Genomic DNA, 25,311 nt, shown 5'->3' with positions numbered 1-25,311 from the left:
TGGACTGAAGACTTTAAGTTTCCACAGGCCACTTGAGGGAGGAGATTCCCCTGCCTCCTGACCCATCCTTCTCATTCCCAGCCCAGCCAAGGCTGTGCCTGTCCCACTCACTCCCAGCCCCTACTCCCAGGAGTCGGGGACAGAGGTGGACAGACGAGGCCAGCCAGCGCCAGATCGCTTTCCCGGGGAAGCCCCCCAAAGACTCAGGCAAAAGACACACAACTTTATTTTTCCTTCCTTTAATCTTAAGCAAAAGAGACACGGGGGTTCAAAAATAAAAATTTCTTTCCCCCCCCCAAATCTTCACCCCAGCTCCACCACTGCAACTGCCCCTTCCTCCCCAGCAGGGACAGGAGAAGGGGGGGGGGGTGGTGCAGGCATCTGGGGAGGGGGAAGGCGGGGGTGTGCCGAGCTCGGTGCTGGTCTCTTTCCAAATATAAATACACGTGTCAACACTCCTGGAAAACCCTCCCCGCCCACCACGCAAGGCTCTCCTCTCTCTGCCCGTGTTTGGAGAGGGGGCGGGAGCGGGGGGTGCCAGGCACCGGCTGGCTGTGGTTTACTGCATCCGCTGGGTATGTACCCCACGAGCCTCCTGCTGCTCATTGTAGAAGAGATGACACTCGGGGTCCCCCCGGATGGTGGGGGCTCCCTGGATCAGCTTCCCAGTGTTGGGGTTCACACACCAGCACTCCCCACGCTGCCCGTTCAGAGACATCTTGCACTGAGGAGGGAGAAGAGAAGGGTATGGAGGACAGGCCTGAGGCCACCAGCTTTCCCTGCTTCCCTCAGCCCGAGGTTTGCCGAGCAGCTACGGGGCGCCCAAGCTAGGGTGCCGCGTGGTGGTCTTCTCGGCCGTGAAGGGTGCCAGGGGACCTCCCTGAAATGCAGATTCCCCTTCAGGGGGCCCGGAGCGGGGCTAAGACTCTGTCTGGCTCCCGCGTGATGCTGGTGCTCTGGCCCAGGGACCAGGCTAGTGGGGGATGCCCCACATCGAAACGACTCAGTGCCCACCGGCAGGAGGGGGGACCATCCAGTGGGGGCCCAGCGGACTGGAGTTCAGTCATAGCGTGAAGGCAAACAGCACGTGACAGTAGAAGTCAGCACTAGCACAGGCCCCTAGCAGGTGCTTTGCACCGTGAGAACAGTCTACACACTGCTCATTTACAGTTTACAACGCTTTTTTTTAAAAGCGTATTTATTTAAGTGATCTCTAACCCCATCGTGGGGCTCGTACTCATGACCCTCAGATCAGGAGTCGCTCACTCCTCACACCGAGTCAGCACATCCACCTTGTGAGTTAGGTGCCATTATTTCACCACTTTACAGATGATCAGAAGGAAGCACAGATAGGTTAAGTAACTTGCCCAACGTCACACAGCTAGTAAGAGGCGTGGCTGAGATAAGAACCCAGGCATTCCCGTCCCAGGGTCCCTGCTCTTACCCATAAACTAATTACCATTGAAAACCCCTTTAGTTACCCATAAGGGACCAGCCACAGCCTGTCTTTCATTAGAAGAGATCACTATTTCCACTTTTGATCTCCAAATGAAGTAGTCAGCTGACATTTCGAGGGCACGTGTACAAATAGCTTTGAATACTACACTGATATTTAGAGGGGGCAGGATGCCTGCCTGGGCTGTGAGGAAAGTGGGGGAGTGAGACCCCTTAGGGGTCAGCAGAGACTACTTGTCAATGGTTTAAATCCGTGATTCTGCAAGTATAGCTCACGGAACATCAGCAATCCCTGAGCGTTTATTAGAAATGCAAATCCTTGGCGTGCTTGGGTGGCTCAGTCAATTAAGCACCCAACTTTGACTCAGGGCATGATCTTGTGGTTCTTGGGGTTCAAGCCCCGCGTCTGGCTCTGTGCTGACAACTTAGAGCCTGGAGCCTGCTTCAGATTCTCTGTCTCCCTCTCTCTCTACCCCTCCCCTGTTCATGCTCTGTTTCTGTTTCTGTCTCTGTCTCTGTCTCTCTCTCTCTTAAAAATGAATAAACATTAAAAAAAAAAACTGTTTTTGGTCCCCACCCAACTTTCTGGAATGGTAAGGCCCAGGAGTCACTGCCAGGCGACTCTAATGCTCAATAATAAGTTGACAGGCATTAGGGTAGCCCGACATCTCTTTTCCCAGAGGCTCCCTCCCAACCTGGACCCCAAGTGCTGATGGCAGGTGGCTGGGTAGGTGGAGTCAGCCTCTGCGTCTGGACGTGCAGAGGCCTGGCAGCTGGCATCCCCACGCCCCCTCAGCATTCAGACCTCAGAGGATGACAGGTGGGTGGGGCAGGGACAAGCACACCCGGGGCCCAAGGCCAAGGAGATCCTCTCTCACCTGTTTGAGGTTATACAGGCCGTGCTTGTCACAGTTGGGGATGTGCAAGGAGTAGAGGTGCTCCAGGGGGCCCCGCTCATCTGGAAGGTGCATGGTGGAGATCCGCTCCAGGACCTGGTCCAATTCCTGCTGGCAGGGGGTCTGTGGGCACAGACAGACACAGAGGGGCAAAGAGGGAGCTCGGAGTGAGACTGAGCTCACAAAACACCGGTCCTGGGAACAACCTCAGAAAGAAGTTCATGCACAGGGAAGGGATTTTCCCAAGGTCACCCAGCAAGTTGGTGGAACCAGGGACTTCCGACAGCGACCTCATGGATATGTCATTGTGCCCCACTCCACTCTCTGAAGAAAGTCACGTGGATAGGAGTTTTCACCCCTCTCTCGTTCTGTGTCAGTGGCTTTCAGGGATCAAAATGGGACCTACTTGCAAAACGTGAATTCAAGTGGCTGGCTCTAGAGCATCTCTACTCCAACCCAGTGGGCCAACCACCATTTCTTTCCATCAACCCAGCCAGGCCGAGACCCAAGACAACAGAGCTGAGCTGGGGAGAGGGAAGGGCATATCCCAGCGAGACTGAGCAAGTCTAAGGAGGTCCGGCCTCATCTCTAGCATCCACTTCCTTGCCAAGCAGAAGCGTGGAGGTTTCAGAAGGAAGGGACTTCAAGAAACCGTATGCCCAGTCCCTTGCACAGCCAGAAATACTGAGGCCCCCAAAGGAGACCGTGATCAGTCTGAAGGTCACTGAATATGTTAGTGGCAGAACCAGAAAGGAAAGTGCTTTGCCTTCGGCAACACAGGACTCGGACGGTACTGGGTGCCCTCCCCCACCGCGAGACCCCTTTTACATGTCCTCCCGCCCCTCCAGCCAGACCCGGCCCCTCTGACCCTGCCGGGTGGTGGCCGCAGCTTCTTGGGCTCATCCAGGCCAAGGTGATGTTTGCCACCCTTCCCCATCTGCCGGTGCTGCTCGGTGACCTTCTCCCGGAACACGGCCAGCTCCTTCATGCCTGACTTGAGGGGCTTCCTACCAGCACTGCCTCCACCGCCCAACAGGTTCACGGTCCCGTCCACGTGGTTCTCAACCAGACCTCCCTCAGCGTGCTCATCTCCGTTGTCTGCAGAGAGAGGAAGGGAAGACCAGCTCAGGGTGCTGTTTCTAGAGCGGCGGGCCCCCCAGCAACTGTCTGAACCCCTGGAGATGGAGAGGACTGATATCCATGCAGTTGAGCTAAGCAATTTACATGGACTGTCAATTTCAGTTTCGCAGCAACTCTTGGGCGGGGTGGGGGCATTACCCCAACTTTGGCAGACAGACATGTCAAGGCGCATGAGGATGACCAAGACCACAAATCCGGGATCTGAACGCAGGCCGTCCGACCCCAGCAAAATGCCTGGGAGGTCTGGCCGGTTCTGCCTCCATCCAAGGCACAGCAAAGGAGCACAGAAGGATGAACGTGTCTGCAAGGCTTTCACCATGGAATGGGATTGAGTCCTTCTGGATCCATCATTCTCCTCCAGAAAGACCTCCCAGATTCACCTGCCATAACCTGCAGTTTAAGATCTTCATCATCCGTGACCTAAAAGGGCACATGCCATGTCTGGCAAGGGAGAAGGTGGGGAATCACCACCAGAACCCACGGTTTCCATCACCCCTGCTGCTACTCTTCATTTGCCCAACGGCCCCCTTCTCACGTGCCCCCATGACTCAGTCCCACGACCGCTCCAGCACAGTCCCGGCGGCCCTGGACTGTTCCCATGTCTGTCCACACACGCCACCGCCAGCCCCAGGCACAGGAACCCGTCCAGCTCTGTAGTTTTGGCTTATCACAAGGCACGTAGCCTCACCCAGATGCTTGTCCAAGGAGCATGTTAAGTCTCTTTCAACTTTCTTCAACCACCAGTCAACAACAGGGAAAGGCTCCTACTAAGTGCATAGCTCAGGGTGGAGGGAGCCTTGAGAACAGCCCCCGGCAACCCCAGTCTCACGCTGGCTCAGGTGTATACACCCAACGGCCAGGCCAGAGGAGCAGGATGGTACGGAAGAGTCATAACAAGGGGGCCAAATCCCCAAGGGCCCTAGGACGGCTGGGACTCAAACAGCCCCTTGCACACAAGGCAGAGCAAACAGGGTCTCAGACCATGCCCCCTGAGTGGTCCCCCTTCAGGTCCCAACAAGACCTACAGATGTGGAGGGGATGTTTCTAAACCAATTTGGCCCATTTTTTCTTCCCCTTTTTCGTGCCTTCAAAAACTTACAGCCCTGATAACATGACTGCATGGCTCCTAAAATATTTCTACCCAAGAGTTTCAGGTGAGGCACTTAGAACCTGGTTGTCCTCTCAGAATTCAGCGTGGCGGGCTCAGATGGCCCCTGTCCTGACCAGTGTTCACGGTAGAAAGAGCAGACCCTGCCCTGTGCGAAAGCTGTGGCATTCACTCTCACTTGCCAACTAAGGGATGGGGACACTCATGAGTGCCATGGGGAACTGGCACCTGCTCTCACGGAGCATGCTCCAGAAGGCTCCAGGAGACCAGGCACCTGCCACCTGGCCCAGGTGTCCCCACCAGCTACAGCGGTTTCCTTCAGAAACCCTGCACATTATCTCCAGACTAGGGAGCACTACTTGGTAGGGTCGAATCCCAGCTCCCCCATTTTTTTATGCCAGCTGTATTTCTCCTGCACACATAACCTCTCTGCGCCTCCGCTTTCTTAACTCAATTGTCGGATCCTAACAGCTCCCACCTCGCAAGACTGTTGAGAGCATGTTAGAGGCCAAGCAGTTAAGATAAGGCCTGGAACACAGAAACCCAGGCCCCACTTGTGATAGTTATTACTCTGACAGTGATGAAGACGGCCTCAGTCATCTGTTATCTCGGCAATGTGGAACCCGACCGAGGACCAGGAAGCAGAGGAACAGAAGCCCCCGAACATCAGAACAGCTGTCACTGTACCCATGCGTGGTCAAATGCTAGCGCTTTCCTCACAAAGCGCGGGGACATTCGGCACAGGAAGAACACAGACGGTTCACAGCAGCATGGCTCCAGCAAGCCCGGTTTCTGGATGTCTGGTTCCCAAGGCCACCACAGAATAAAATCAACAAAATTAAAAGGAGAAAGAAAAAAGGCACGTGGATAGTGGCAAGAAGCATCAAATGGCAGGGAGAAACAAGGACGCTAAAAAGAACCCAACATAAGAACTTTGGGGATATTTAGTGCAGAGCTTACAACTCCATACCCATCGATGACCCCTGAGGACTTCCACATTCTGTAGCCCAAAACAAGAGTTGTCTTGACTAATGACAATGACCTTGAGACACCCAAAAGGGGATGGGATTAATGTCTGGGTAGCCTGGGTATTACCCTAAGTAAACTGACCACGGATTAAATCCTGTTCCAGAAGCCCCAACACCACCTGCAGGGGAAGAGCTATTTGAAGCGTTGACCATCGAGCTGGGTGGGAGTCCTGTCCCGTCATGGACGAGTGGACCCATCAACTCACCCCAAATTTTCATCACCGACCCTGATTCCCGACCCGGCACCACCGACACTGGGACCAGAGGATTCACTGGGGAGCTGTTCTGTGCATTACAGGATGCCAAGCAGCATCCTGGGCCCCTCCCTACCAGATGGCAAAGATACCTCCACAAATTGCCAAAAGGCCCCGGGAGGCGAAAGCGCCCCCCCACTGAAAACCGCCGTTTGGAAGTTAGGCTTTATCCAGAGGCCTGGAAGTTGCCCAGCCCAGCACCGATGACCCCAGGCCCCACGTAAGGTTGATCTGAGTTCTACCACATTCCCCTCCGTCAGCTAAGACCATCCGCCACTCTCCCATCTCCAACACACTTCTGGCCCACTAGTCTCCCTTCCGACAGAGGGGGGGTCTTCTCTGGGCATCCAGAGGACTCCCAGGCTGCTGGTTCCCCTTCCCCGAGCTCTCCCCGCCCTCAGACCACTGAGAGGGGCCAAAGCAGCATCCCCTGGCTGAGTCTCAGAGGTCAGCCCACCTTTACTGCTCACAACAAACTGTGGAAACATGTTAGATGGGGGCGCCTGGGGGGCTCAGTCGGTTAAGCGTCCAACTTCGGCTCAAGTCATGATCTCACGGTTCGTGGGTTCAAGCCCCACAAGGGGCTCTGCGCGGACAGCTCAGAGCCTGGAGCCTGCTTCGGATTCTGTGTCTCCCTCTCTCCTCTCTCTCTCTGTCCCTCCCCGGCTTATTTTCTCTCTCTCTCTCTCTCTCTCTCTCTCTCAAAAATAAATAAATAAACTTAAAAAAAAAAGTTACCAGCCTCACTTAAAGAAAAAGAAACAGGCTAGATGAAAGAGAGGCGTATAGGTAAGTACGCATCAGGCCTAGCGGCTCTAGGCAGGGCTGGCCCGTCATTAGGTGCAACACGCACAGGCATCCAGGGGCCTAGGAAATGTATCCACTTTAAAATCAAAAGGAAAAATAAGCTTTTACATTAAAAAAAAAAAAAAAGGTCTTAATATACAATACTTTCAGTTATTAGATGCAGTTACCAAATATGATTTTGGAACTTTTTCTCACAGAGGAAAAGCCACAAACGCAAAGGCGTCCAGGGTCCACAGAGTCCCTAACACAGCCCTGCACCAGGTCCCAGAAGATGCGGGCCGACTGGACAGTCTTCTCCAAGGACGGACTCGGCTTCCTGTCCTGAGACAGCCCCGATCTCTCTAGAGTCAAGGTCAGTTTGTCCACCCTCGCAGAGGCCACTTGGATTCAAGGCTATGTTTTGTCCCATTCCGTTATTGATCTCAATGCTGCCAACGAACATGCCAATAAGATGAAGAAATCCACGGGTCCGGGTCCGATTTGCTGACGCACATGCTGACACTCCACACCTTGAAATGGAAGCCCAGGGAAGGAGATCAGCAAGCTGATGGGGTGGGGCTCAGAAAAGACTGTAGGCTGAGGAAAGCCTCGATTCCTTGGCGGTTACATTCCCAGCCAAGGCGGTTCAAGAATTCAGGCTCCAAAGTCTAATCGCCAGACTGAATTCCAGGTCTACCACTTAGCTGTGCAGCCCCAGACAAGTTACTTAAGCTCTCTGTGGCTGCAAGGCTCATCTGTAAACCGCGGACAAACAGCACCTGCCTCCAGCGGGCAGCCAGATTCCAGAAGCCGCACATACACGCAGTGCCAGGCACACAGCAGGAGCACACGGAGTCAGCTCTCAGCTGCTCCCACTTCCCGCCCCTCCTACCCCCGGCTCGGGGAAGTGCTCACGTGGCACCCCCTACGCTCAGTAGGACGAGAGCATCGTCACGTTATTACCCAGTTCTTCCCATATGTTCTCTTATAGGTGACAGAAGCAATCCGCAGGAGAACATTCCAGATGTAGAACTCCAGCTAGAGATGGAATATGCCCTCGGAACAAAAATACCAGGCTGCATTTTTTTTTCGGCCTGAGAGTGAGGTTCAGAATAATATTTATTATGCAACCACTTATGTATGCAGCTCCGTGGGCTGCAGTGCAAAGGTCAGTCTAAGAAATGGTTCTTAGCAGCCCGGATCACATAACTGGAAAAGGCTTCAGGCTCAGAGGCTCCCGGAGACGTTCCCCTAAGGATTAGCCACTCTCTATATAGCATCCCGGGCAATGGTTCAACACCGAAACAGGGAATTCACCCATTATATATGGAAAGGAAAGCTTTTCCAAAGTGGGGGAGACACCGGAGGACCTGAAGCGTGAGAACTCCCATCCCGCGTAGTGGACTGCCACACCGCTCGACCTCATGCACCTGGAGGGGGGCTGGAGAGGAGAAAGGCCAGTAGAATGAGAGGCAATGGACGAGCTGCCCCATTTTACAGACAGCAAACTCGAGGCCCAGCTGGACCACCATGTGGTCTACAGGAGCACACACAACCTCCGTGCCATCATCAGAGACGCTTCACAATTGGTGTGGGGTCCCCACGCTGTTCTCTGACGCAGCCTTACTGAGTGGCCCAGGAGGGCAGCTGGAAGCAGACATTCCAGAAGATAGGGCTTTACTTACACCTGCATTCTGCATTCTAGACTACGCATTAATACCCTAGTTTTAAATTTTAATTCTGGCCTAGACTTTTTTCCCCCAGTGTAATCTCGCTGGATTGTAGCACTGATGCCCTTACTCCATGAAGGTCATGGACCCTTGGGTCCGACGGATCAGATCCTTACTCTCATGAAACCCCATCTTCCCCAAGCGCGATGCTCTGACCTCAGTGCTCCAAAGGACAGTTGGTGATTCCTGATCTATGGAAGACCTTAAAGCATTCAAGAAAATAGGCCCCCCCGATCCAAAAGCAACCCCCTACTCCCTCTTGCTTAGAATATGAGGCTCTGTCCTTAACGCAGGCCTGGTGAGAAAAGGGAATTTCCCCAGAAATACACCACATCTTCACAACAGATTAAGGTCTCCTTCCTTTCTTCTTGTCTTTCCCCCACCCTGAAGAAAACCTAGCCATTTTCCAACCTTCTCTTTAGTCTACCTCCTGACTATTTGGAAATCTAAGAGCTGGGAACACCGCAGGGAAGCATCCAATCTGACCCTGAATCTATCATTCCCTCCAGTGGATTCACCTCCTTCAAACAGGTGATAGCATTCCAGGCCCTGTAAGACTGGATTCTGAGTAATGGGCCGGGGTGACGCAGGTTGCTTTCCTGGTTCCATTCTAGCTGGGCACAGACCTCACATGGCTCCCTTTGTTGGTCTCTCCCCAAATGCACTTAATCTTGACACGTGTTGAGCAAAAGAATGAACACTAACTTACCATCTTCCTCTTTCCTCCTGGACAGCTTCTCCATGAACATCCAGGGCAGAGGACAATTCACTAGCAAGCTCAAATGGGCAAAGAATTGCAGGAGTCAAGAGACCTGAATGCCAGGCCTGGCTTTGCTGTTTATGATTCACCCATGACTGTAGCCAAACCCTCTAACCTCTCTGAGCTCCAACTCCTCAAGAGTGACAAATGCAAATAATAATCCTACTAAAGTGAAGGTTGCTACCGGATACAGGATGATCGCTACTTAAACTGGATACAGTGTTGTTAGCATTTGCCCAACATGGGAGAAGCAAGCTCCAGAAGAAATGTGCAGATGATCTAACGGGTAAATGAAAGATGTATTTGCTAGGCAGAGGGGAAGGGTGGGTGATAGCTGATCTGTAGAATGGCCACGCACATGGGGGGAAAATGAGTTACAAGAAAGTTCTAGAATACTATTTGCATGTTTCTTCTAAAGCCTGATTTTGTTGATTATATGAATTCTGTATGTCGCTGAACAGCATCGTTGTCCACCATTTGATGGAAGTCCTTGGGCGAGTGTGGATTTGCCTAACTTACTTTAACTTTACAGAATCTATGGGAAGGAAGAAAAGGGAGGGAGCAAGGGAAGGAGAGAGGGAGGGAGAGAAGAAGACATGGAAGGAGGGAGGGGAGGTGGCTCATAACTGCCTTGCATGCACAGGGCAGACAGGGCTCACAGACAAATTCACCAACATACAGGGGAAACAGCTTTTGTTTCAGAGAATTTGAAGCCGTTCCCTTTGGATGGCTGATTGTGGCCACTATGTGTAATAATGCAGGCCACCAAGGCTGGGGTGGATAATCCAGGCCATGCTGGGAGGTGGGGAGGGAGGCAGAAGTTAACAATGGGTACAGAAGAAAGGGGAGCTTGTTATTTTTCAGCTGAGGTCCTTTGTCTCTCTGGGTAAGTCACACTGTTTATGTGTTTCCCTCCACCCTTTTGCCTAAAGGTCAGAGGCAGCAGGCGGCAGCCGTGTGTGCATGGACAGCTGCTGCGTGCGGGGCACATTCCAGCTTCGCGAATGATGTTGTCCTGGTCAGCCCATCTACCTCCTGCTGACACCCAGCTTCCTTCCAAACTCCCTTCCCATTCTCTCCCCACCCTCTAAGGCCCTGCTCCCTGCATGGCTGCCTGCAAAGCAAATCTGAGGTCTCAGACACTACCACCTTCTGGGAGAAACCCCTTTGGCAACAGACCGGTAGCTCCTCAGCACAGCTTTAGAACAAAAGGAACTCCCTTGTGGTAGGAAACAGCTCCGAGCAGACTCTTCGGATGTTCTAGATCCACAGGTCATCCAGGTTATGGCACACAAGTGCAGGACCTGGCCATTCTCAGCTGGGGACCATCTCCCTGCACCCGCAACTGCCTCAGGCTTATCGCCCAGCCAAGTGTTGCTGAGCTCATAAGCTCTGGGGAGGGGGATGGCCGGTACCCACGCTCACACAGGGAAGGAGTCGCCTGCTACTGGTGACAGTGTACGAAAGCAGGGCAGAGGGCCCACTGCTTGCCAAACCACCCTAAACCTTCTGGATTCCCTTTGGAACAACAGCTCTTGGGTTCAAAGCTTTGGCCAAAGCTTTGGCCATAGTAGGAAGAGAAGTGCTGGTGTGAAAGCTGGGGTAGGGGGTGGTGTCCAAGGTTCTGCTCCCCTGCTACCATCATGCCTGGGACTCTGAATGATGCTCGACAGGGTGTTTAAGAGGTGTAGGCTTCAAGGGACACCCGGGTGACTCAGTCAGTTAGGTGCCTGACTTCGGCTCAGGTCATGGTCTCGTGGCTCGTGAGTTTGAGCGCCACGTTGGGCTCTGTGCTGACAGCTCAGAGCTTGGAGCCTGAAGCCCACTTCAGATTCTGTGTCTCCCTCTCTCTCTGCCTCTCTCTCTTTCTCTCAAAAATAAGTATTAAAAAAAATATTTTTTAAAAGATGTGTAGGCGTCAATATATGGGAAACCTGGCTGGCTCAGTCGGTAGAACATGGGACTCTTGATCTCTGGGTCAGAGTTTGAGCCCCACATTGGATGTTCATTACTTAAAAAAAAAAACAAAACTTTCTATGGTCAAGATGTGCAGGGTTCAGTGTGTTCATTTACAAATTCAGGGAGTTAGGTTACGGGAACGGCTCCCAGTCATGGGTGTTTGTCAGAAATCACCTGAAGATGGCAATGCAAGCTGGTGCAGCCACTCTGGAAAACAATATGGAGGTTCCTCAAAAAACTAAAAATAGAACTACCCCATGACCCAGCAATTGCACTACTAGGCATTTATCCACGGGATAAAGGTGTGCTGTTTCAAAGGGACACATGCACCTCCATGTTTATAGCAGCACTATCGACAATAGCCAAAGTATGGCAAGAGCCCAAATGTTCATCGATGGACGAATGGATACAGAAGAGGTGGTTTATATATACAATGGAGTATTACTCGGCAATCAAAAAGAATGAAATCTTGCCATTTGCAACAACGTGGATGGAACCAGAGGGTACTGTGCTAAGTGAAACAAGTCAGTCATAGAAAGACAAATATATCGCTCATATGTGGAATTTAAGATACAAAACAGATGAACATAAGGGAAGGAAAGCAAAAATAATATAAAAACAGGGAGGGGACAAAACATAAGAGACTCTTAAATATGGAGAACAAACTGAGGGCTGCTGGAGGGGTTGTGGGAGGGGGGGATGGGCTAAATGGATAAAGGGCATTAAGGAATCTACTCCTGAAATCACTGTTGCACTATATGCTAACTAATTTGGATGTAAATTTAAAAAAATTAAAAATAAAACAAGTTAAAAAAACTGTAAAAAAGTAAAATATAAAGAAATTTCCCATTAAAAAAAAAAAAAGAAAGAAAAAAAAAAAGAAATCATCCGAAGAGCTTAATAAAAATGGTCCTAGACTTCACCTGTGAACTAGCAAGCCTGGGCAAGGGTCGGGGACTCTGTATTTTTAACAACCTCCTTCAAGCTCTGGCATTTCCAAGGCCCCCTTCCTTTGTGCTTCTCTCTCTCTGCCCTCAGATTCCCGAAGAACTTGCTAGTGATGGGAAAGAGGCCTCCTCTTTTCAAAAGATATGACTTCACAGACACGCTCTGCGAAGACACAGCCCCGTGAGCTCTTTCCGCCCCTAGACTCATGGGTTCAGAAACAGACACACATGCATGCCTGGGTGCACACAGGGGGTCCTTCTTGGCCAGGCATCATGGAGATTTCTAGAGCATGCCCTCACACCGCTGCAGAAATAGCACGGCCTCTACAGAACTTCCCTGCCTACGCACTCCCTAATGGGCTGCTTTATAAACACCAGGGTCATTCCTGGAATGGCAAAGACCTGGGGAGGGTCAGCGCTGAGGCAGAACGTTTGAGAAAACAAAAACATGCTCAAATTCAGCCAAGGTCCTCTGGGATTCAGTGAGCCAGGCTGTCCTTGAAGAGCCAGAGAAACTGATACCAAGATGGCAAACAGCACTCTCAGCTTTCACTCCTTTCTGTGGGTCCCAAACATTTCTCCTCCGGTTCAACTGAAGTCATCCAACAACCCAGCAAGGTGACCTTTCTGCCGAAAGCCCATGGGAGCAGACGGTGTACTTTGGTGCAAACTTGGACCGGGGACTATGGGAACGGGAAGAATGAGCCTGACCCAGTGATTCGACATCTCTCAGATATGCGTGCGGTGGGCACACGGGCAACAATGTTCATTACGGCATCATCTGTGGTTGCAAAAAACACCATCGGCAATGCGATCCAAACAGGAGAATGGATGAATAAAATCAGCAGAGTAATAACAATGGAATAATACCCAACAGCTGGCAAGAATCACTCTGACCCGTGATCGCTCAGAGATCTACCCAACATGAACAGATCTCAAAAACCTAATATTGACAGAGCAAAAAAGTGGCAGAAGGACACCTCTTGGGCACATTTAACTTATCTTCAGAGAACAAATCCAGATGCTGGCTATCCATTAGCAAATTTGTTTAGCCGAGGAAAAGAAACACTAAGTAATGCATGCCGGTGGCTGCCTCTGGGGACAAGGGACGGCAACAAGAGGCTGGTGGGGAAGGCCATCAGGAAAAGATTTTTAAAGAGACATAAAGCAAAAATGACAAAATATCAACCGCTCCCAACTCTGGGTGGTAGACTGGAGTTACTGCGTTATTCTTATTATTGGCTGCAGTGTTACCATTTTAAGATTTTATTTTTAAGTAATCAGTAATCTCTACATGCAATGTGGGGCTCAAACCCACAACCCCAAGATCAAGAGTCACCCACTCCACCGACCAAGCCAGCCAGGCACTCTGCAACCGTTTTTCTTTTAAAAGTCACTTCCGGGGCGCCTGGGTGGCTCAGTCGGTTGGGCGACCGACTTCGGCTCAGGTCATGATCTCACACTCCGTGAGTTCGAGCCCCGCATCGGGCTCGGTGCTGACAGCTTGGAGCCTGTTTCAGATTCTGTGTCTCCCTCTCTCTCTGACCCTCCCCCGTTCATGCTCTGTCTCTCTATGTCTCAAAAATAAATAAACATCAAATAAAAAAACAATTTTAAAAAAAGTCACTTCCTAGGGCAGTTGGGGAGCTCGGTCGGTTGAGCAACCGACTAGGCTCAGGTCATGATCTCACGGTTTGTGAGTTCGAGCCCTGCACTGGGCTTTGCGAGGACAGTATGGAGCCTGCTTTGGATTCTCTGCCTCCCTCCCTCTCTGCTCCTCTCCCACTTGTGTGCATAGGCTCACGCTCTCTCCTTCAAAAATAAACATTAAAAAAAAAGTCCCATCCCTCATGGGGTGCCTGGGTGGCTCAGGCCTCTTCAGGCCTCCTCCAGCTCTTGATTTTGGCTCAGGTCATGATCTCATGGTTCATGAGTTTGAACCCCAAGCTGGGATTCTCTCTCTCTCTCTCTCTGCCCCCCTCCTGCTCTCTCAACATAAATAAATAAACTTTAAAAAGAAAAAGTCCCTTCCTTCACTGCATTCACTCTTCCAGGTCCTTGTCAAGAGGGGTATTTGTAACTTGGGGTGCCTCTGAAAGCCCACTGGCTGGAAGAGGACCGAACATCAGTGATTTGGACAACTGCCCTGCCACTCTGAGGCCAGAGTAGTGTCACCATGGCCACCTATCACCAGGGGCTCCTGGCCAGGTCTCTGTGGCATGAAGAAGTGGGAAATGAGGGGCGCCTGAGTGGCTCAGTCAGTTGAGCATCCGACTTCAGCTCAGGTCATGATCTCGCAGTTCATGAGTTCGAGCCCCATGTCGGGCTCCGTGCTGACAGCTCGGAGCCTGGTGCCTGCTTCGGATTCTGTGTCTCCCTCTCTCTCTGCCCTCCCCCTGCTCACACTCTGTCTCTCTCTGTCTTTCAAATATGAATAAACATTAAAAAAAGAAAAAAGGAAAAAAAAAGTGGGAAATGAGTCAGAGGAAAGACCCAAAGAGAGTAGAAGACAGTCATAGGGTCAAGGAGGGGACGACAAAGGAATCAAGACGGTGCAGGCCTGAGAACGGAAAGCCAAGGGACGAGCACATCCTAGTATAGCCCACAGGGCACTGGAGGTGTGCAGTGGGGGAGGTGCCCAAGGGCCAGTCATGCCCAGTGGAAGGGATGCACCTGTTCCTCGAGGCCCAGAGAGATAGTAGCTTTAAACTGAAACAGGAGAGAGCCAGGGTAGAAGCCACTCAAGAGTTTCACAGGAAGGACTAAAACAGGTAACAAACTGCAGACGGGAAAAACCGCATGGTTTAGGGAAAGCCTTTCAAGGAGGAGGGAGGATGGACAATATGGCTTCCGAAATGTCCAAAGGCCGCTTGACTGAGACTATGAAGGGCAAGCCTGGGCAAGGCACTCTTGGAATTTGAGTGAACTTCCCTCCCGCCTCCCTAACCATACACAAAAAATGTCCCAGAGCGCACTGGCTAAAAGCCATCGCTCCATGCTTTGCCCTCCTCCTCCAAAGGAAGAGCTTCTTGAAGACACAAACTTGGACTTCACTTCCATAGTGCTTTAAAGAAAAGTAGAAACAAAAGGGGCCACCTGGGTGGCTCAGACAGTTAAGCCTCCGACTTGATTTTGCTTCAGGTCCTGATCTCACAGTTTGTGGGATCGAGCCCCACGTTGGGCTCTGCTCTGACAGTGCAGAGCCTGCTGGAGATTCTCTCTCTCTCTCTCTCTCTCTCTCTCTCTCTCTCTCTCTCTCCCTCTCTCTCCCTCAAAATAAATAATATAAACAAATAAATAAATAAGCAAACAAACAAACATTTAAAACTCAGGAAAGCTAACTATTTGGAGAACATCCCACCTGGAGTCCTGGCCTAGAATATCATGTTGTATTACTTCTCCTCACTTTCCTGGCCTCTCCCTCACCATCCAGGCCCCGGAGCAGCAAGGATGGTCAGGAGTTAAAAAAAAAAAAAAAAGAAAAAAAAAAAAGAAATCATTAAATGGAAGCACGAGATGGGAGAGAAAAGACGCTTCCCTCCCAGGGGACCCATATACAAACAACTGTGCCTGTGCTCAGTTCCAAAGAGCTCAGTTCCCCACAGAGTAGCTCCCAGAGTGATAAAGACTGGGTTCTACCCACCTCTCTCCTCCCACCCTCCCCTCCCCTTCGGCCTACCTCTTGTCCATCCCCATAAGACTGTTCCCAGAGACTGTAGGCCTGACAAATTGAACCCAGAGGGTGCAAACAGAAACTAAAAACCTGTAAGGATGTCCAGGATTGCCTGCCACACTCTCAAACCAGCACAAGAAGTGTCCTGAATATAAATAAGTGTCTTTAAATAGGTCACCATGCTTTTCTTTCTCTTCAACTAAAAGTTCACTAATTGTGTCTGATAGAATACTGCATCGCATCAGGGGTCTTCCTTGCTTATGCTCCCTTTAGAGGCAGCAAGCTGAACCAGAGACAAGCAAATGGGTTCAAATGGGAACCCTCACCTCTGGGACATAAACGGGCTGGGCCCTCCACCACTGGTAGAGCCGTAGTGAATGACAGTGGCATCAAAGGCCACGACTGTCCAGTGGAAAACCCGCCGCCGCTAACCCCATTCTGGACTTTCCAAAGCAAAGGGCAGCTGTCCAGGTAAGCTACACCCCGTGGAAGAAGCCATGCCTGTGAAATGGATTCTTAAGTGCCTCTTCTTAATAAACTTGGCCCATCAGAGGACATGGAAAAAGAGGCATTTGCCTTCTCCTCTTTTCTGGGTGTTGAGATTAGAGGAAGAAGGAAGGAGGTTAAGGGTGGAGGGGCGGGGGGCGGTCAGAACCTGTATGACTTCACCCGATTATCTGAGTTTCTGTGCTAAGTGGCTTATGTACATAACTTTGTTTTATCATCAAGCAATCACATGAGGTTGATAATTTCTTATCCACACTCACCTTGACCCCCCCCCCCAAAAAAAAACAACCATGGTGTTTGAGGCCAATTGCACAAAGTCATGTAGACAATGGCAAAGCCAAAACCAAATCCAGGTTGTTCAGCTTTATAGCTCTTACCCAACCAGAAAGGCATCTAATCTGGCCATCGTCATCACCTACGGAAAGACGCCATTGAAGGCTTTTAACCCCAGGGCTTTGTTTCTTCTGTCCCCCACCACCTCGTCCCTTCTGCACCTCGATGGGACCCTCATCTTCCCAGGGAGGGAAGTCATCAGTCAGATACCAGCCAGCCCCGCCCAACCTCAAAAGCCTTCTGATCCATACACCCACCCCACCCCCACCCCCCTTTTATCCTTCCCAACACACCTCCTGCCACTGTTGCTACAGAAACTACCCAGGGTTATCAGGCAGCTGCAGAGTCAGGGCCCGAGGGAACCGCCATTTTCATTTTATCTTGGCCTCGGGCACTTAAGAAAGCAAGTTCACCATCCAGGGGCAACTTGGCACCCCCATCCAGAAGCCAAGACAATAGACCTGAAAGAAACTTCCTGGGGAGTTGCATAAAGGAACGTTTTTGAGAAGTTATGCCTTAATTACTGCCTCCCAGGGAAAAGGAGCTTTTCCGAGCAGCAATATATAATTCGCTGCTTTTTTGCATGCGTGAGTCTGATGGAATGGAGCCCCGGAATGAGAATCTGGAGACCCAGACTCCATTCTGGTCTGTGCTCGCCTCGCCACTGGAACCTGAACGTAGCCTTGATTTCTTCATCTGTCAAGTGGGGAGAATCCTGAGGCTAAAACAGAGCTGGAAAACACAAAATAAAAAAAAAAAAAAACCCTACAGGCGCTTTGGTGAAAGTGGCCCATGTCTAGAGAAAAAGCAATTTTGATTACCGTCATTTTGTCACTTACCCTTTGGGGTAGACCCTTTGACTGCACTCTGCAATCCGGCTCCGCTCCCTCCAGCTGGAAGCCTCCCACCTCCTTGACTTCTCAGGGGTTGAGTAGGCTAAGTCTCCCCCAGTCCCACCTCCCCAGCTTGCTGAGGCCTTCCTGGGCTCTGCGCCCCTCCTGGCTTCCTGCCTCCCAGAACTCAGCTCCTTGAATGAAACACAGGCTGACACACCTATACCCATCCGCTAATTAGAAACCCCAGGCCTGGCTCCGAGCCGGCCGGCTGAACTGGAGCATGGGGGCCAATTCTCCTGCCCCGCAGCTGGAGGCCGGCCAGCCCCTGCCCCTTCTCCCCAATCTCCGCTCCTGCTACCTCCCAACAGCCAGGAAGAGATGCGGGGCTGTCGGCCAGAAGGGGCCCCACGGGCTGCCAAGTGCCCCCTCCCCCTGCTTAAAAAAAGGCGGTGGGGGGGGGGGGGGAGGAAAGAAACAATTCCTGACTACAGTCGACTCTGTATTTCTTTCCGGGGGAGGTGGCTGTCTGAGCAAGGTCTCCCTCTGCGTCCTGACTGACACCCAGGAGCTGAGCCAGAGCAGATCCTCCCTGGCTTTGTTAAAGGGCAGGAGTGGCCGAGCAGGGGGAGGGGCACAGGGGATGGTCCACTTTCCAGGAGAGAAAAAAAAAAAAATCTATAGCCCAGACACTCTACTCATTGTGGAGGTGGGGGTGAGGGTGGGGGCAGTTACCCTGGAAGCTGAAAGCCAACAAGCTTCTCTGAATCTACTACCCCAGCTGTCCAGTGGGCTTTTCCTCCTGTGCCCCCCTCCCCACAATCACAAAGGCCCCCAGAGTCCAAGGAACTGGCCACCTTGGATTCCCAGTGGCAGATCCTGTGCTTTGTCACCACCATAAGCATATGCTGACCCCTGATGACTCGAGCAACCCCCGGTCTCTGCTTCCTGGGGCCTCCCCTCTACCAGAATGCTCAAGAACAGAGTCACTGTATCGTTATGCCCAGACAGGCGGTCACTCGGAGGGCTCTCTGGGACCACAGATGGAATAAGACATTAGGAAGAATCTCAGGGCCCAGAAAACACTCCCCCGCCCAGCGTTCCTGTCGAGAACCCATCAACCCTTCAAAATGAGGCACCACTCCCCGACTCGGGGGTGAAGTCAACTCTGGAGACAGCGTAGTAAGGAAACGTCACTTTTTGGATAGAACGTCCAGTTTCTTTGCCAGGATCACGTTCAACTTTCTGGCACCCTAGGCTCAGCCAGGATAGATGTGAAAGCCCATTTTCCTGGAGCAGGAAATCAGGGCCACGGAGTCCCTTCACTGGCTTTGTCAACTCAGTGAACGTACACCCTCACACATGCCCTACGCACTAAGGGGGCTGAGACGGGTCTGGTTCCTCCCGGACCCTCTTATTCTGAAGCCTGGATCCCAGCAGGTTTCCTGTAGAGGGTTGTCCATGGAGGAAGCTGCCTCCCACCCCTGAAACGTGGCCTCACAGATTCCCTGGTCCTCTGAGAACCTGCAGTTGGAGGGCTGGGTCCTAACGGTTGGTGGGCTGGATGAAGGCAGAACTCTGCCCTGTCACCTGCTTATGAGCAGCAAGCCAGCACAAGTACCCAGGGTCCAAACTCCAGAGCCACTTCTGTCCCCTCAGTCTCTCCACTCCCGACAGAGGCATTACACACACACACACACACACACACACACACACACACCTCCAAAGTGCTTGGCTTTGTCTTATTATCTAGCTTTACACACCTAAGCACACACACACACACAAATACACACGCATGCAAGCACCACCCCACGGAGTGGTACTATCTATATTTGGTTTACAGATAAGGAAACTCTTGCCTTGGGTGACACGTATGTGGCTGCAAACTGGGCTTTGAACTGGAACAACTTCACACCAAGATGAGGCCACTCAAGTCCATGGTAAAGCCTGCAGAGAGACGAGTGGCCTGCCTGGCACAGCCAGTTTGGCCTCCGTTCTAAAGGCCACCGAACTAAGCGTCAGAGAGGAGACGCAGCTTGTGGACATTAAGGCAGCTAATGTGTGTGAGAACCTACTATGTGCCAGACACTTGCCAGCCCCACACGCACCCCATGAAGAGATACAATCACCCCCATTTCACCAACAGGGAAACCAGTATTTGAGGAAGGCCCTTGGGCATCAGCAATCAAGATCTCGAAGACGGGGCTGCAATGGAACCCGGTCATCCTGACGGCAGAGGCCAGGCTGCTTCCAGCATCATCTGCGGCCCACCAGCTCTTCTTGCCCCACCCTGGGACCCTTTGGTCTCCCCTGCCTGCCGCACACTGGCCACTTCCCCCTCTGAAGTCCCCAGGACTTGGGTCTCTCAGTGGACTTGAGGGAATGCACACCACCGAACCTGGCAGTAAGGAACCTGGCCCGTGCATCAGCTGCACACGGCAGGTGTCCAGGAACAAACTTTCTGGCTGACAGGGTCAAAGGCTTTTCCTGCCGACAGCCCCATCCCTTACTTGGCCATGGGGGCAGAGGGGTACAGAGGAAAGGTCAGCCTCTCGTCTCATTACTTGCTGCTAAGGCATCCGTTGACGAGCCTCAGAGTCCACACCTGTGAAATGGGGGTAAAAAGCCTCCCCCTCTCCTTCACAAGGATCTTGTAAGTCAGGAGACAAAGCAGGCGAAGAAATCAGTTCATAAAAGGATGAGCGCAGATGGGAAGGTGGCTGAACCCCTGGCAGCTGCCTGCCACCTCAGCAAAATGCTGGCCAGAGACCGCAAGAAGTACTAGAGAGGCCTAGAACATCTGCCAAGCAGAACACCAGCTCCCCTGGCGACTAAAAAGCATAATCTCGCTCCTCTGTGCCTCGGTGTCAGCGGGAGCAGCCTTAGCACAAACCCGCTTAGGGAACATGGCCACTTCCCCACCCACACAGCCTGGCCCCTGCGAGGCTTCCAACCACCATCATTTCAGGATTAGACTGGTTGGCAGCATTCCAACCCCCAATCACCTCCCTGGTCTCCATCTACCTGCATTCCCGTGGAAGGCTGGGGGCGATAGATTTTCCATGCCATTTTCTGGAGCCCTTCCCACCTACTTAGCATCCAGCCAGGTGTTCAAGGCCTAACCACAGTGGGAGATGCGTGGGAGACCAATGCTGGGGTGGGGGTGAGGGGGTGGCTAAGAAGGCAGAATGGAGAAAGCAGGGGAGGAAAGGGGGACTGGGAACACTAGGAAGGGACAGACTGAAACTAAATGTAGCCTCTGGTCATGGAGGCTCTTCAACAATAATAATAACCAATCCTCTCGTTGTTGTTGTTGGTACCCTGTTGTAGGGTATGAGGAGGGTCAACGACAAAACCAAATGTGGGCACAGCCTGTGTGTATTTTCTGCTCATCTTCATTCCCTTCAGCACCCCCTGCTGTGCATGCCCCCCCCCGCCCCACCCCCCACCCACCCCAGCCAGGTACTGTCCTCCTGTTCTGCTTTTCACTGGACCCAAGGACTTTCGAAACTTCCCGGTACCAAAATTTAGCAATTGCACATCCAATTTTCTACGGCAGGGAATAGCTAACCTGAGCCCCAACTATATTCTGACCTGATAAATGGGCCACAGTACAGTGAGTCTCTCAAATTAAGCCCTCGAATGTTGGACAGTGGTGACTGAATGTGCGCCTGCTCTCGAATAACACGCAGTTATTTTTCTAGGACTAACTTCCATGTCGTCCCCTAACCCAAAGGAATGATTTGCCTGAAATTTTCATTTTAAAGCTCAATGCTAAGGTAAGCTAACGGTGAAAACCACCTAAGCTTCCCTCTTCCCTCTGCCTACCAGGAAACTCAACAGTCTGACTTGACCAAGAACCGGTGCACAGATAGACCCCTGCGGTGGTCACGAACAGTTAGGTTCTTCTTTCCACCACCTCTTCTAATTCAGAGATTCCTGGCCCTGGATTTTGTTTTCCTAAGATCCTTGGACCTTGTGTACGATTTTTTTTTTCTCGAAGCTTCTTCAAATACCTCTGTCAAAGGAATGGATGGGATCATGGCTACCACACAAAGGGAACTATCTCAGTGAACAATCTGGACATAAGTGGAAGGTGAGTAAGGAGACTGCAGGCAAAAACCCAGATTCTATGACTTACTCAAATTCCAGCCCTCCATGCACAATGGCCGGAGGAGGCAGCTGGCCAAACACTGCCTGCCTAGCGGGTTCCGGACCTGTCAGAGCCACACCCTCCGGACCAGACCTGCCTCCAAGGCCAGAGTGCACCCAGCCACACCCTGCTGGGTCCTGTGGCCCAGGAACTACACAGCTCCCTCCCAGAGACCCAGGAGCAGTAGCCCTCAACCCCCCCATCTCCTCCTTCCAGTGGTGACTCAGAGCAGCTTAGAAGAGTTAGTTCTGGGTGTTCTGTCCAGAAGGGGGGAGGGTGGCGGAAGGTAGTGGTGTTAGCAATCGGTGACAGTGGGTCCCACTCATTCCCCAAGTCTATTTTACGACTTTGAACTCAGTATGCAAATTTATGCAAGACAAGATGCAAAACAGCGCTTTGAGCCAGAAGCCCCATTGCTTTTCTCCCCTTTTTTGAAGCTGCACGGAACCACTGTAAATCAGGGCTCGCCTCTGGCGGGCCCCCCCCCCGCTCCCGCTCCCCCAGCAACTGCAGATGCAAAAGCCTCCTCAGACCCGCCCGCCTGCCGGCCTGCCTGCCCCGGGACTTTGAATGACTGCACATTTCTATAGCACCTTTATATGTGCAGCGGGCCAGACGGCCACTTGGGCGGCTCCGCCCCTCGGCATAATCCCAGGCATTGTACCCGGCGGGGAAGGAGGCAGGGGAGATGCTGAAGGAGCCAGTCGCCCCGCCGGCCCAGAATTCTGAAAGGGCCCGGCCGGGCCCCAGCCCACTTCCTCTTCTTACCCCGACATTTCTAGGCACTTCTGCCCACTCCACCAGCAAACACACCCACGCGCTGTTAAGATCCAGACCTCACCACATCTCAGCCCCCCCCCCCCATTTTTCTTCCAGGCTCACCTACTCCAACCCTCAGTCTCACTTCCGAGTGGCTCTGAACCAACCAGTCCGGACCCCTCGCCCCCAAGGGACGCAGGCTCAGCACCCGCAGATGTGCCCACCCCCGCCCCCTGCATCCCAGCCGTCCCCAGGAAGTCAGCAACACGGCCCCTGAGTCCTGGGAACAAAGACAAAAGAGCTAACAGCAAAGCCGGAACTGCTGGGGTTTTCTGCCTCAAAATAAGAGGGTGTGTTTAAAATTCTCAAAAGCAACCTGCTCAAAGAGGAATGCAGGCTGGGATGGGAGAGAGCCGGTTCTTCAGAGAGGGGAGAAAAGGGGATGGGAGAGGGGGAGGCAGCAGCACTCAGCGCTATGGTCCCCTCTGGGCCAGTGTCTGCCCCTGCACCCAACCCGGACCCTCGCGCTCTCCAAGCAGGGCTGCAACCCTGCCCCAGCCCAAGACCCTCTCCTGCACAGAAGCCTCCAAACTTGCCCCTGTCTTCCCTGCATCCCTGCCAGCCCAGGCTTCTCCCCACCGTGCCCCCTTTCCCCCAGCCCTACTGACCCCTGAGCACCCTGCTCTGGGTCACTCCTTTCCAGGGTGCCCACTGGGCTTCTACATCTAGCTCCCACCCCCGCCCCCAACCTGGTGTCCCCTCTCCCCAGTCTGGAACACAAGAGAAAAATGCGGAAGGCGTCTGTCTGGGCACTGGGAGGAGAAGGCTGAGGAGGCAGCTGGGGCTAGCTGGCGGAAAGGAGTCCCATAACCAGGCAGAAAATCCAGAGTGACATTCTTCCCATGAACTCACCCCATTGTCCCTGGGCTCCCCTGACAACTCCCCCCTCTGGGGCTCTAGGCAGGAGTGAATGGAGAGAATCTCCTGCATCTGTTCTGGGGCTTGGAAGCAGGAGAGCCGGTTTTCGGGCTGCCAGCGAGAAGGATGAAGAATGAAAAAACAATTCTACGATGGTCAGGAAGGACCTGTACCACGCACTGTGTTAAGATGGTCCAAATCCAAGCGCGTCTATGAACTTGGAGGCCTTCGGAAAAGTTCATCCTGCTGAGGAAGATGTTTGGTTGGTCAGAGTTCAGCTCCGAAAGCACAGCACCTCCCTGGTGGGGGGGCAGGGGGGGCGCAAAGGGGGGGTAATGGAGGAGGAAGGCAGGACCAAGACCTTTCCTTTTATTACTTTCTAAGAGAAGCAGGAGAGAAGGGTTAACTTGGAGGCGAGACACGCTGGGGAGGGAAGCAAGCAGAGGCAGAAGAAAGGACTCAGTGGTTCTTCGGGCTCCCTGGGAGGAAGCCCTAACTTGCTCTGCACTCAAGGTCAAAATGAGCCAGAGCAATAGAAGAAATATTTCAACTCCGACCCCCAATTTCATCCTCAAGGAGAACAGGGGAAACACAACAGCTGGTTGGAGGAAGAGTAGGGGGGCCGGGGGGGGGGTCTTGGGGAGGGGGGTGGGGAAAGTTGTACTAGGGCCGCAGAAGCTTACAGGCAAGAACGTGTTCACTTATTCTTTCTTTTTCTAAAAAGCTTGAGGAGCTTGGTCAGACTCGCTTGCTTTTTAAACAACAGCAGCAGGCAATGGACACCTTTCCCAACGGTGTCCAAGAAGAAAGAAAGTAATTAGTTTCCTCCAGGCCACGGGGGCGGGAGGTTTTTGCAATTTTAAAAGCGAACGGAAAACAAAAACAAAAGTGAGATTCTGACAGCCCGGTTTGGGGGGGGTTGGGGAATGAGGATCCCTTACAAAGGCTCCCAGCGCCCCCCCCCCCCCGCCCCGTTCTACCGGACAGGAAGAATCCCTCGGATTAGGACGGGGGTGACACCTCCCTGCGGTAAGAACGGCTGCGTCCAGCGCCCCGCATCCCCCTGCCGTCCGCCCCGGGGCCCAGATGCTCCAGTGAGCGGCACGGCGGTCCCAGGCTCACCCGGGGCTGCAGCCCGCCACCCGGCTTAAGTTACACAGACTGAACCGCTGGGCTGAGCCTCCCAAGCGCCCCTCTTGCATTGTTCCCCCTAAACGAGATGCACGAGTAGCGCTCGTCTTCCTTTCTCCCCACCCCACAAAGTGCCAGCAAGTCCTTTCTTCCCACCTTACAATCGCAGAAGGAAGGGTCCCTCGACGAGCCGCCGCCTCCTCCTAGCGCCCGTTCTCCCCAGACGTCCCCGAAGTCACCGGCACCCGCCAGCCTCCGCCCCCCAGCAGCGTCCTCCACCGGCACCTTTCCAGGAACCTCTGGTCGGCGGTCACCGACTCAAGCTGTGCTCCCCAAATAAGCCTCAAGCTCTCACTCCCCCGGGGCTGGCCCACCCCCCTCCCCCGCCCCCCCCACGGCAAATCCCCCCTCCAAAATAGAAGTCAAGGTACGTTCCAGCCGGGGAAGACTAGGGTAACCCGAGATGCCTTTCCGCTGCCCGTATATCCCGACCAAATCAGTAAGCAGCCAGGGCTCTCCCGCACGCTCTGACTCCAGCTCCCCTCCCCGGGCCGGACTTTCGGGTCCCCCTCCCAGCAGCCGCCCCACTGCGGGTCGAGGACTCCGCTCTCTCGCCGCTCAAGCGGTCGCGGAGCCCCGGGCCCCACGCCTGTCCCCCGCGGCACGGCCGCCCCCAGCGCTCCGCTGCCCTCCAAGTTTCTCCGAACTAGCTGTCCCAGCCCCGCGTTACCTGCAACCTGCTCGGGGCTGGCGCCGTACTCGGCGTCCCGGCGCTTTTCGCAAGTGCCCTCGCCCAGGACCAGCGCCTGCAGGGGCAGCTCGGAGCCCGGGTGGGGATAGCAGCGCAGCCCCTGGGCGCAGCGCGGGGTGTAGACGCCGCACGCCTCGCCCTCCAGGCGGGCGCACACGGAGCAGCAGCCGCAGCCCGGCTCACGGACCAG

At 53.1% G+C, this 25,311-nt stretch overlaps 1 protein-coding gene across 1 annotated transcript in view; it reads right to left on the bottom strand.

Moving 5' to 3' along the window:
* Positions 1-223: 223 nt before the first annotated feature.
* Positions 224-25,311, bottom strand: part of IGFBP2 (insulin like growth factor binding protein 2) — a 25,703-nt gene continuing 615 nt past the window's right edge. Inside the window, exons 2-5 of the mRNA XM_040474683.1 lie at positions 25,101-25,309; positions 3,220-3,449; positions 2,334-2,474; positions 224-724 (exon numbers count right to left, since the gene is read on the bottom strand). Coding sequence (XP_040330617.1) covers positions 560-724; positions 2,334-2,474; positions 3,220-3,449; positions 25,101-25,309 — 745 coding nt within the window. The 3' untranslated portion in view covers positions 224-559. The remainder of the gene's footprint in view (positions 725-2,333; positions 2,475-3,219; positions 3,450-25,100; positions 25,310-25,311) is intronic.

The sequence above is a fragment of the Herpailurus yagouaroundi genome, unplaced genomic scaffold (assembly GCF_014898765.1).
Source record: "Herpailurus yagouaroundi ecotype Mexico unplaced genomic scaffold, PumYag 140, whole genome shotgun sequence".
Lineage (NCBI taxonomy): Eukaryota > Metazoa > Chordata > Mammalia > Carnivora > Felidae > Herpailurus > Herpailurus yagouaroundi.
Note: the sequence above shows the minus strand (reverse complement) of the source record. Positions and strands in the feature narration are given on the sequence as shown.